The 13,698-nt window shown below is 38.8% G+C and overlaps 1 protein-coding gene across 1 annotated transcript in view; it reads left to right on the top strand.

Annotated features, from left to right (window-relative positions):
• Positions 1-13,692, top strand: part of MTA3 (metastasis associated 1 family member 3) — a 140,200-nt gene extending 126,508 nt beyond the window's left edge. Inside the window, exon 19 of the mRNA XM_080408572.1 lies at positions 5,974-13,692. Within this exon, the coding sequence (XP_080264698.1) occupies positions 5,974-6,109 (136 nt within the window). The 3' untranslated portion in view covers positions 6,110-13,692. The remainder of the gene's footprint in view (positions 1-5,973) is intronic.
• The last annotated feature ends 6 nt before the right edge of the window (positions 13,693-13,698 follow it).

The raw sequence follows: 13,698 nt of genomic DNA, 5'->3' as shown, positions 1-13,698 counted from the left end.
TTAGTCATCATGTCATGACTGCTGTATGACAGCATCTATGTATAATGTTTCTTAGGGCTTAAAAGTTTTTCTCAGTTCTAGCATTCAACTGAAAAATCAATAGCAATGCTGAGAATAAGACTTTGCACTCTAATTCTTTCTCTCCTAGCATCCTAAACCACTTTAAAATATTAATGAAATGTACCATTTTTAGGGCAAATAAAAGCATGGAAAAATCTGTCAAACAAGGTGATATTTTTCCAAAAGCCATGCCAGTCGTTTGCAGTAAAACTAGATGTAAGTCATTTCAGTAATGGGTAAGGTTCCTGTTGTTCTAGTTGTGCACTCTAAAAATGCACACAAAGAGATATTTTCTGCTCTGAGGAGGTTTTGATCCAAGTAGATTTGAAAGCAGCAGCAGGTAGAAAGAGGCAGAGTGGTGGCTTGTGCCATGCAACAGGTCAGGTATGACACAGTCATCGAAGTCTGTGCTTTAAATGCTAGATGTGGATTTTTCCTCCCAGTCAACACTCAAAAAACCATCATTTTTTGCTCTGTGTGTGTATATATATATATATACACACATAGTAGCTATAGGCTATTGCTCTGAACATCAGAGAAGCCTTCAAGGTGGTGCAATGCTTGAAAATGCTGTGTTAAGATCTTAGGAAGATCTGACACTGTAATTTGTAACTAGTGTGTCTATAAGTTATGGTTCATGGAGAACAGTTTTGCTCCATAAATATTGATACCAAATTGGAAGATAAACACCAGCAAAGGAAAACATTTCCTTGCTATGAGTAGAAAAATAAGACAAGCTCTTAAAACATTTAAATGAGGTTGGCATGCCTATAGCAGCACCTGTTTACTTTTATAAAGGTTGTACCACTCTGCCATCTGTATGAGTTTTATAATGCAACTAAGTGGCTCATGGCAACTGCTTTCCAGTAGCCTGGAAAACACTTCCAATTTGTTTTATAAACAAACATGTCACAAAGGAGCTTATTTTTAAAAGGTGTATCAGTGTCAACCTACTTCTGCCTTCCAAATTTATTTCTCTTAGTTTCTGTCATTTTGAGGTTAGGTGGCAACTTTAATACAGGTAAGCTTTACCCTTAAGATGCTGAGGGGGAATTTTTTTTTTTTAAAAAGTCTAAACCAGCAAGTCAAATAGTTAAATAAAATGCTTCTCATTTCCACATAGTTAGAAATGTAGCAAGTGCTATGAGTCATTCAGTCTCTCTGTAACCTGTCAAGTTTCTAAGAATCTGTGCTTACAGCTTCATCCCAGTTAAATTCTCTTTGAGCAGACAGCATTGCATACATTTTGGTCTTTTACTTCGTGTAAAAGTGTGCTTGCATTAATAGAAAGCCTGTTGGCCTCCTAAGATAGTGCCCCCTCTTGTAGTTTAATCCACTGAATAGTTACAGTGTAACTCTGGGTACAAGGAGCCTTCAGAGGAATGAGTGACAATTGGGTCTCATAACCCCCAAGGAATTACGGTTATTTTTAAATAGGGTTGTTGTTTTTTTTTTTGCTAACTGGCCTTGAGCTTACACTGAAAATTTACATTGCACAAAATTTACATTGCCCTGGAACAGCAGAAACTTGACAGATCTTTACCTAGAAGACTTTATTTTTTTTGTTTGTTTTTTCTCTCTGGGTGTCTCAATGGTTACACTGACTGCAAGTTTAATGTGAAACGTGCCAGAATGCCAAATCCTGCCTTGCTGTAATTAATGTCTAAAATTCCACCTCCTTCCAGGGTTGGCAGTATTTTGTGTGCCTGGCACATTTAAGTTGCTGTTTACAATTGGCAAGTCATACCAGAATACTTCACCCCGATCTAGAGATTAGGTGGAATTTCAGCTACGATTGTCCAGGGAATGGGTTCTCTTATGCCTGCTGCTGACCTGTGCATATTTCTTGCGCTACCAGCAACAGCTGGTAATAATACGATTCTGCATCACTAGGTCTTAGCATATGAGGGTGTTGCTCAAATGGCATCAGTCTAAGAAAGACTCAGGCAAAAATATAAAACTAATTTATGTAAAGCATGAAACGTAATACTATGCCCTTAATATATTTTTAGTGGAAACAGAGCATCAAAAGCACTTCTGGACCTCGGTATTGAAGAAGGGTTGTGGACCTCTCAAAAGTGTGTTTGTGTGTTGGGGGCAATCCCCCTTCATAGGAAAATGTTTGTTTCTTTCAAAACAAGGTTTGTCATCTGCTGCAATGTCAGTAGGCCTTTACATGCAATTAATTTCTCTTACAGTAAAAACTTCTGCAATAAGTTGAATTTATTTAGTGTTACTTTTTAAGTACTGTTGGTTTGAGTGAATAGACCAAAGTCACTACTGTAGTCATCACAACTCTGAGACTAATGCAGAGGAAGCAAGACTGATGCACAACAGTTTATATATAGAAGCAGAAACAGACAGATATGCCTGATATCAACAGAGCTAAAGCAAGTAATGCCTTTAACTCCTATCAGAAAAGGCTTGAAAACCAGATTCTTGACTAACATCAACTGAAGATCACCTTTATTTTATTCAAGTTTAAAAATCCCTGCAATTTTAATGTGTGGAATAATTAAAGCAGGGAACTTTGAGTCAGCTTTTAGAACTGAGGAATTTGGTTACCAGTTATCCTATTCCTGAGAAATCTGGACATAACAGATTATATAGGATTGCACTTAACTTCACCAGATGGTTAGTTACATGGAATTCGTGTAGATCCTGAGAAAGGGTAGGTTAATTGAAATGGTTTGCCTGATTAAGCATGCCATAAATACCACATACAGCCTAACTATTATTTCCACCCAGTAGGTTCCGGTATGTGTATGAAACTTGCAATAGAAGGTAGGTCTTAATAGTGTGTGGTACATGTGTACATTTCCATATTTCCCTGAATAGGTGCCAGGGGTCTTGCGTACCTTTATCTGCAGTTAATAATTGAAGTATCATGCAGATATGAAGAATTTGTCTTGTGCCTACATTAGCAGTAGTGCATCACATTTGACATAAAAATGAGCACAGTGGGCTTTACTGATCACCTATTAAAAGTCTGATTCATTCTCATGCCTTAGGTCTCAGGAGGGCTAGAAATACAGTGCGAAGGCTTTAAAATACTTTTTAATTCACATTTCTCATCAAGTCTGTAACACATACTTCGAGGACTAGTGCAAAAGTCAAAGGGGAAAGCGGGGGAAAATGGCAATTACTCTTTCATAACAACTGCAAAGGATGTTACCAATGCTACAGATGTTAAAGCCATTTTCTTGCCATCACCAAATAAAAGCTTTATGTAATGAAAACATATGGCTGGTATTAACTGAAAAAGGGGCAGGAAATTGAACATTAAAGGTGCCTCTGCCCTTAATTCACAGTATTGTTGGGGGAGGGAGGAGAAGTGCCTGAAGTGAAAGGGTGACGACAAGCTTATCTTTGAATTTCCTGCCTTTCATCAGCTACTATTACAACCTGCATATTTAAGTATTAAAAATAAACCTCTACAGAATTATAAAAGCTGATCAGTGCCTCTCAAAAAGGTTGACTGTTTAGGTGCTAAATTCTTAATTGCAAAGAATCAGTTCCCTCACCCTCTGTATTTTTTGCAGTAAAAAGAACAGCTCTGGCTTTTAGTGAAATGGTTGTTTAAATATTACATTTAATGAAGTCAGTGGAAAGTTTCATTCTTCCAGTTTTATTTCTGAAAGGCTATATCCCAGAAAGCTAATTTCTGGAAGCATTTTCACAATCCTGTTTAAATAGAACTACTGGATTGTCTTTTTAGAGTGCGTACCAGATTGGTTCATCTGACAGTCTATATAAAGCTGCTTTCATTTAGACTGAGGAGCTGACTCTTTCTGTGGTTTGCTTGATGTAATCATGTGATGACTTCCCCTTTTTTTGTGCTGCCTTTTTTCATGCTAGTTTTGAACCAGTATTTAATGAGAATAACTACATCTTTTGACTTTGCTGTCCTTAAAAAATAATCACAAATTTTAATCACAAATACTTTACTATCCTTACATTTAGTGTCAGCTGCAAATTGCTTTCATTAGTAGGAACCCCTTGGCAGTTCATGAAGTTGCCATATTGAAAATTCAGAAGGGCAACCAATTATCTAATATTTTTGTAAACCATGGGCTTCTCAAGTGATTATTGACCACATCTGTTCTCTAAATAAATACAACATTTTACAAATTAATATATCAAAAGGGATCTGGTTCTGTAAGCTTTTGCTGGAATTATCCCTATTAATAATCAGTGTGGGTGATGGCTGTTGTCTATTCGCATGAATTTATAAACCTAGTTGTCTCATTATTTTAGAAATACACGTTTCTACCGGCCTCAGGTTACACTTCTATGGTCTTACCATTCTGGAAGGTCTGCAATAACTTGTCAATCAGTTGAATATCTTCTTAGGCCTAATTTAAGATGACTATGTAGAGACAGTACTCAAACAGTAAGTTTGCGTCTGTGTGGGATTACATGAAAAACCTCAAATTAACTTTCTGGTGATTCCTTTCCTTTTCTTTTGTTCTACATATTACTGAATGATGTTAAATCCCAATTTGGTATTCCAGGCCATGAGATGCCCATGACATCCATCTTTCAGGCAGCTAAAATGAACGCTTCTCTGCACCTTTTAAATACATTAACCAAAATAAATGTTTTTTCAGGCTCCCTTTAACCTCTAAGAGCACAGTATATTCTCCTGATTTTTGACTTTTTGTTTTGCTTTCGATTATGTTCTCTTCTGTGTCCCGGTAACTTGTCTGGAGCTCGCATTCCTGGGGAATACTCAACCAGTAACTAAATATGTGTTTGAAACGTAACATGCAAATTATTATTTTAGTATTCAATAGAATTTATTTTAAGCGGATCCTGTATTTTCAGTGTCACGTGCCGCCATTTTTCAGTTTCAGAGTTAACAGTCCACTAAGATGAAAGGGGCAAATCACTTCTTGAGTTACCATCTCAGATCCCTGATGCAGGTAGGCACATCAGCACCCTCTGGTTTGTAGTCAGGTCATATTTTCAACTTGAAAAGTTTGAATTAGAAAGCCTGGTATCATTTCGTGTTAGAGGCCCCTGTTTGCTTTAATTCATTTCCATAAGCTCAAAATCTCTGTAATTTATAAAACTACCTAAACAAAAGCTGGGATTCTGGACTTGAGTGAATTCAGAAAGTAGGTAATTTTCCAGTAACATCTAATGTTCAGGACTCTGCCAATGGAGGTGGTTGTTGACATACTCTGTGTGTCTCATTTCTGTGTTTTCTGATAGTCTACCCTGGATACACTCAGCATCGTGGTTATTGATTAATAATAGTGGAGAGACAGTCTAGTTGGAACATAACAAAGCTTTTTGCTTCAGAGTTATCTATCCTTGGATGTATAAGATTACAATACAAACAGCATGGCCACCTGTAATTAATGTTTCACCTGTCATCTAAGAGTCTAAAATTAAAGTGAATTTACTGAATCTGAAAAGCACTCATACCAAAAGCACAGAGATTGGGGTCATGCATTATCCGCAGGCTTGATACAGTGCAAATAACGATTGCTCCCGGTCCATCACTTTTACAGAGGCAACACATGTACTTGGGTGCTAGTGAGGTACTTTCCTTTGTGGTTCTTCATTCCTGTATTGATATGAAATGTGAGAGTGCACCATTTGAGCATTCTGGCCCAAGATTTTATGTAATTTAATGTTATTGTCCAAATATTGTCTAACACCAACTCACTTTTCACTAAGCAATTATCAGTTACTAGTTGGAGACAACTGTGAGTCATCAGTTGATGGACAGGGTTCACTCTTGTTGACTGCAAGTCACTTTTCCATGAACTAGCCTTCCTGCTCTGGTAAGAGTATTTGTTATGTTTGTTATTGGCTCTTGAGCAGTCTTCTGTTAAAGACTGAGATTTATCTCTTCTGTTGTCTCTTTCTTCTTTCCCTCCTTTCCTCCTTCCCTCCTTACAGAAAAATCCGTAAGAAGTTCACCAGATCACAGCTGAAAAGAGCTTCCAGAACACCTTGTTCTCCGATCATTGCAAAGGCAAAGTCTCTCATGAACAATAGGCAGGCACGAACACAGCCAGGAACTATCATGCACTGAAGATATAACAGCATCAGCACCATAATCATGTCAGAATCATGTATAATTGTGAATACAACAGGACCTTCCACATCTTCAAGACAAAAATGCTGTACGGACAGATTGTGGCTGGGTTCTGTGTTCTGGGCAGGATCCAACAGCAGCCCTTGTTCTCCCTCATCTCTGCAAGGGCTACTTCTGGTTCACTGTGCAGGCCTATCCCAGATTGTCCTGCTATTCCCTCCATTCCCAGTCATCAGCGTTGGCTGGTCAGGGAGGGAGTGTTTGCACTGACCGCACTGAAGGGGTGTAGATGCAGAGTCCATCCACCTTTACTTGTCTATGCCTTCTAGTGGCTTGATACAAAAATACACAGCTTTCAAAACTATTGCAGTGTCTTTAAAGTGGGATTTAGCCTTAAGGGGCTTGCATTTTGAAAAACAGCTGCAAATGTTGGGTGTTCATATTTTCCAGTATTGGCTTGAGTCACTTTGGATTTGTTTTTGTGAACTGTTGAGCATTGAGACCCTGAAATGAGGACAAGAAGTAGTTGAGCAGTTCTGAAACTTACACTGAATTAGGAAGTGCCCATAATTAGTTGCCAGTGTTCAAAAAGCTGGCCGTATTAGCTTTGGGTAAAATTCTGGAAAGTATTATGTGTGGCAGTGAACATCCAGCTGGACTAGTTGCATGTGTAGGAACTGGTCCCATTGTCTGTATATTTGCAAGCATCAACTGATTTTTTTGGGTATTTTTTGCATTTCTTGAAGCCTATTCTGAACAGTGAAAACCAGCAGAACGCCATTCCTAGGAAAACATGAAGAAATAGAGTATTTCCTAATAGAAATTTCTCTCCACAAAATAATTTCTACATTTTGATACATCTGGGTAAAAAGGTGTCTTGCAGAATGCTTTGAAGTCCATAATTGTAAGGCTACAGGTGGATACTTACCCTGGAGAGATGATGTGCCTTTTGAAACTACTTGTAGGAAACTGTCCATCTCCCTGAAAGTGGGAATGGCAACAGAGGCAGGTCTTTTTTCTACTCAGGTACTTACAGGTGAACAGTCTCTGTCCCACTTTGAAATCAAGAGGCAACCAGTGTGTAGCACTGCTGTGTAAACCTCGTTGGGACATGTTGATTATCTGAGGCAAGTTGTGTCCTTCAATAGGTTTGGTTTCCGTATGGCTTTGTAAGAGGTAGTCAGACACTGAACACATCATAGTCAGCCGAGATGAGCTTCAAGACTTTTTCCCCCCCCCCCCCCTGTCTCTTTATTAGGTAGCTCTAACGGTGTCATATAGATGTCAGGTTTTCATCCAGCTGTGGATGTGCCCTCAGCTCTGTCATCAGACAAAGATCTAAGTGGTATCTCATACCTCTGAGTGATTCCCCCAAAATTATTTCCCTCCCCATGCGATTTATGGTTTCAGCCTGAAAGAGCATCTGTGATCTTGGTCTGTAACTAGCCATACTCTCCATGTAGGAATTTGAGCTCTTGAGACAGTGACTCAGATGCTTCTTCAAAGAAGAAAGCGACTTGACCTCCTGAAGGGACTTACTGATGATTTTCTGGAGCGATGGATCCAGGTCTTGTTCAGTGTTCTTCACCAGTATGAAAAGGGTGAATATGAAGGAGAGATTATGACATGAAGTGCTTCTAGTACCCTGAGCACCCTAGTGAATGTCACTGATTTGAAGTCAATTGGAGAAGACCTGGGATTCATCTGCTTACAGTTCTTTCCAGTAGCTGATGAAGTGTGCAGCCCTAAGAGTCTCTTCTAGCCACAGGATCTGCTTTTTCCTCACACCAGGAGGGCTTTTCATCAGATAACTGAGTGGAGACAACCTATTCTTATTAGTAAGAATTGCCTTTATTAACTATGACATATGGGAACACCTTTTCTATAATTGCTTCTTCACCCATTAAAATAAAGAAAACATGATTATTCAGCAATCTGTTTGACTGAAAGTATGAAAACCGTGAACAGAAGGAGGTTTGTCTCCCTCAGGCATCAGTGAAATCGCACACGGCAGACTCATTTTCAAAGTGTCATTAGCTGTAAGGTGGTGGATTTTTTACCATGCCTTATTAAGCTTGTACTCAGATCATTTCTTTTAGTCAGTGTGCTACAGTGTCTAGCCAGTATTTTGTAAAATCTCTCTGTGTTTCAGCTTTTGACAAAAGTATTAGTATCCGTAATAGTCTGATGTGAAGTCATTTTTTCTTCTTTCCCTCCGAGGAGAGAGACTGGTAACATGGCCCTGTTAACGCAGCCAGCTGCCTGATACCATTATCTTTTGCATCAAATAGCTAAGGTAAGGAAGAATCCTTTGCAGCTTCAAGGTGAGGTGCTTCATCTGAATACGCTGGAAGTAATGCTGTGCCCCTGCCTGGCAGCCGTTTCACAGGTTGCAGCGTCAACCCTTGGGGCGGTAAGGCACGGAGACTGATCGCTGGAATAACTTCTGCGCTGTCTTTAAACTGTTTTGCATGCAGCTGCACAGAGACTTTCCCTCCCCTAAAACGCACACAGTGCAGAGAAACTGCATGCCATGTATCGCACCTTTGTCTTTACCTGCTCTCTCTCCATGTTACCTTTCCTGCAAGATGTTCTCCAGAGATGGATACAGGATTTACCTGTGAATGTCGACTGGAAGTGATGATGGAAGATTAGCTGAAGACATGTTCCTGCTGGGTTTGGGCATAAAGATTTAATCTTTTGTAGAAATTGTGACACTCCTTACCACAATGTGTAATACCATGCTTTCTGTCAAGTTAAAAGATTTTTCCACTGGCTGTAAGCAAAGATGACACATTCCTATATAAACCGTGAGAGTATATCCACAGCAAATCAGAGCTCAGTACTGTTTTTATTAAGCTTCCCAAGATAATTATTTTATAACTAGCTAACATAGATCATCAACAATGACAAAGAGTATAAATATAAACCTCAGAAGCAAGGACAAGAAGTTTGGTACTTAGCGTGGATGTGAGCAAGAGAATCTAGGCAGCATCAGCACTGCATTTGCAATATGATTTGTTTTCCTGATAGCTAAATAAGAAATTTGTCTGAAAATCAGTCTCTCCTCTTGCAAATACAGGGCTAGAAAAACATGCAAAATGCACCATCTTTTTGTGTCCAGAGGTCTCATATAAATAGTAGGCAGATTATTTTAATGTTTAAAATGTCTGTGTTGCTGATTTCAATTATACAGCTATTCTGCTCTCTTGAAATAATTTGTATATTGTTTTCAGATTAATTTTAAAGGCCCCTAATTAGCAATGAAAGTTTAGTTTCTGTAGGATGGAAAAAGGAGATTTTGAGATACTTGAGACTGCTTGAAATGTGTTGGTGATATAAACCAGTGTCTTTTAAACTGGTGTTTTGATTAAGGGCAAATATAGCCTTCATTTCTGCAGTCCAAACTTCCCAGCATGTTATGAAAAACTGGGTATTGAAACTGAAAAGAGAAACAAACAAGCAGTAAATGGTGAACTGGAACGTGCACTTTTTATTAATCTAAAGTAAGATATTTTTTTTTAATAAATATAATTTCAACACAGGTACTTTCCTAAGTATGAAGGCTTAAATAAAATGGAATGGCTGCATAGTAGTTTCTGATATATTCACAGCATAACAAGCCACAGCCTTTTGCAGAGAACAATTATAGTCCTTCAGAAATACTATATATTGCGTAGTATGATATAGTGGACACAGTGTCTTCATATATGTGTACTGCTATAGTAATGGAAGTGTTAGAATCCTCTGGAAATATCAGCAAAATAATACTAATTTTTCATTTTCTTTTGAAGGTCCTTTATATAAACCTGTGTCTTCATAAGCCAGAGTGGGTGTCAAGAGATCTGAGTTTATATAACTTGCACAGTGGGATTTTTTGGACTAAGTCAGGACTTTTTTATTCAAAAGTTGCATGTTGAGGGAGGAAATGTAATTTTGGAATACATGGGTTTTGGATAAGAGTTTTGAGGTTGTACTATACAATGATCAACAAATTTGCAGAATATGCTCCTGTTACTTATAAAGTTTAACAGCTGGTATTGAAATACAGTACTGATTAAATAAAAAAGAGAAGCATTAAAGACCTGTCTTAAAAATTCTATTGTTTAGACTAAACGTGAATTTCTCAATGGAATGGTAAAACTGGGAAGCTCAATGTTGAGTGTTCAAGAATGTGGAGCACCTTAGAATGGAACATAGTACTATTTGATTTGCATTAAAGTGTCTTTGTGTACAAACTTTGTGACTCGGCCCTTTTTGCAGGAAACTACATTTCTGCATTGACACTGTCATCCTGTTTTACAGTAGCTATTGAATAATCAAAAGACTGAAAAATTACGAACTTTTGAAACTGCAGTATAGTTAAAGGCACAAGTAGATGAAATGGGGATGAGGAAAGAAGACTCAAAAGCCATGGACAGACAGACATGAGGTATTGGTCATTGCAGTGGAACACTAGAAAACTACTTAGGATTGAACTGAAATCTAGGTGAAAGGACTCAAAGGCCACAAAAAAATACTAGAAGTTACAGTGCATTGCAGTCTCCAGTGCACTGGCCCATCTAAACTTTGTGGGTTGGTATTAATATCAAAACCAAATGTTCTTAATTTGGTAGCACCTAGAACTGGTGGCCTCTATGTGAATATGGGATGTAATCGGAATCCTCTTCCTTACTAACATCTGAAGTAATTTCCCCAAATAAGCTGGATGTTTTTTGCACAGAAGGAGAATCATACAAAGGGCTTCTGAACAGAAGTAACGGCTGCTGCTTCACAGGTTTGTTCAGTGCAACTGTTTCTATCTCCTAATTTTCCTCATATGTCTTGGGGAAGGCAGAATTTATGTGGATCCATGCTTCTTGGTCCACACACTAGTTTTTGTTTCAAGTGTGTGCATTAGAATGGATTATCTTTTTCTTCCCACCCCCTTACCTTTCCCTAAAGAGACCTGCGCAGATTCCAAGTAGCAAAACTCAAGTTCTTCTGTGGTGTTTAGACTTACTTGGCAGGATGAGTTAAATTTACTGGTCCTTCTGGGTGAGTTGCATTGGTATCAAGGAGGGGATGCTCTCTGGAAGCAGTCCTTTGCTGGGGGAACTGAGGAAGGAGGCATCTTTAATCAGGCTCACAAGGAATCTCAGTCAAAAAAGGAGGAGGTCCAAGATGCACCTCAGTTCCAACATACCACTGTAAAGCCTTTCCCTTGTCTAACTGAAATACATATTTGAGAGCCCACTTTAGTTTCTCAATTCTTTAGTTCACTGTAAAGGTATTGATAACACATACAAAGCCTCAGCAATGAAAGGACATAAAGTGTTTTTCTTTGCTTTGCACTAGCAGTCAGAAAAAAGGAAAAAAAAGATGATTTAAAAATAAAAAGGCTGTGCTGTCTACTTGAAAACAGAAATTATTGGAGAGGGCATTTTACTAGGAGCCGAGTTCTGGTTTGATCCCTGCAGACCATATGCAAAACTTTCATGAAACACTGTAAATGCAGAATGCATTTTCTGGGAGATTAGTGTGACACCATGACACTTTCCCATGAAGGCAGACACGCTTACAGCTGTTTCATACAATAGGAGATGAGCAGATGAGTGGCTGTTACCATTTCAACTTAACATAAAAGATCTACATGGGCTTTAGGACCCTGTTAAGTTACAGCCACTTGTTACCAATGTGTCAAGACCAAAGGTTTTTCAAATATACATTATTTGTGTATATATATTGTGTGTTCCTTATAAGCTAAACAGAGGGATCTTTATGGAAATTAAAACTCTTTATTAATTTAATTGATGATAAAACTTAGATACCAGGTCAAAGCACTGTCTGTGGCCAGTGGTTTGTAAGATACATGCTCAAATCAAAGTCTGCTTTGTGTAGCTGGGATGTTCCTTAAGTACTAGAATTGGCACAGGTATTATGTGATGAGGACATTTGGCTTTAAGTGTCTTAATAGTCTTGTAAGGAACAAAATCTCCAGCAGGAAATAAATCTTAGTTTGTACTGCTTTGGGCAATAGAATGGGAGGAAAAGGATTAGGGCCTGATTTTGGGGCTTGATTCTCTTCCTACCGAGTTAGCAATTCACAGCTCCAGAATTTCATCCCTAGAGCCAAAGCCCAGTGAGCCTGGAGGAGTATCATGACTCCTTGATTTGTTTGTAGGGTTTTTTTTCCCCCTGCTTGCTAGCTGTGTTATTGCTTTGGAGATTTGCTCTGCAGTAATCTCAATCAATAGTTTCATTAATGTGGAGGAAGTGGTTCATATAACCTTTGGGATGAAACTGGCTCTTTTCCTAGTTTCTTCTGCTTAGGCACATAAAAGAACATTCTGTATAATAATAGTAAAAAAAGAAATTTCACAAGAATTTCTGTGAAGCTAAGAAGTAAAGAGTGCCCAACCGTAATTTAGCAGGATATAGCAGAATAGGACACTGAACATGATTTTATTTTGTTAGCTGGGTACAACTGTCCATTACTGAGGGATCACTCATCCTTTTGAGCAGTCCTTTCTGTTCCAGTTCTCTGGACACTGCATTTGCTTGTATTATATTAATCAAACTCTTTTGTTTGTGATGTTTGCTCTGCCCAGTAGTCACATATTGGAAGAACAAACTACTCGTACTTTACCTTTTCAATAAGGTAAGTTACTGGGGCAGATGCAGTGAAAATTTATAGGCTACAATATTGATGAATGGCTCCGTATTTGGTTTATTTCTTTCAATCTAGATTTTTATTAGAATTTTAATCTCTTTTTAGACAGTGAATCTAAGAAAAGTTACACTAAATGCCTTTGATCCTTAGGGTATGCATTTAGTCCAAAATCCATAAGGTGGTTATGTGGCATGTTCTGCTTGCAGGGGCCTGATGTTAATCCTGCCCCATTGTTTATTTTCCCTGTTAGTAAGCACAGGATTTATTTATTGGCCTTTTCAAGTGGAGTAGACTCCATCCTGCAATTTGTAAGTGTACAGTTAAGGCATGGTTAAATATTTTCTCTTTTATGGTCTCTCCTTGCTCTCCTCTTCTTGTACATGTTTGGAAGGAAGGAGAGCTGGACGTGGCTCCCCTTCCCACTGTGTTTGGGTTTGGTTCAGTCGCTGCTGAATGCCTGGGAGAAGGAAAGGCTGGATCACTGCTGACTGTCCATTTGTGCAGGCTGTGTACTGGGCACTACAAACCACTCCGACACCTCTAGAGCATTCTGAAATTGTAAGTATGGGGACAGCCTGTCTGGCTGGTGCTGCTGTCACCCATAGCACCACAGTCTTGTTCTGTGGCTAAAGCAGGCTCCATGGCACTGCTGCAGTTTGGAGTGTTAAGAAACGGTTCAGAGTGGCAGAGCCCTCTGGAGATGCTCCCGTTCTGCTGCTGGATAACGAACACACTGACAGCCCTCTCATTTAATGGCATATTTGGATCCACTCCCCTTCTAAGCTGCTTCACCAACACTCGGGCACCCTAATCCTGCCGTGTTATGTTTGCTTTGCTTCCTTGAACTCTAATCTCTATGAACTTTAACTCACTTTTCAGACTGATGTCAAGGAAGATTATACTTAAGATGCTATAAGCATCTAGAAGTTTTGGC

Source organism: Falco punctatus (genome assembly GCF_963210335.1).
Source record: "Falco punctatus genome assembly, chromosome: 12".
Classification (NCBI taxonomy): domain Eukaryota; kingdom Metazoa; phylum Chordata; class Aves; order Falconiformes; family Falconidae; genus Falco; species Falco punctatus.
Note: the sequence above shows the minus strand (reverse complement) of the source record. Positions and strands in the feature narration are given on the sequence as shown.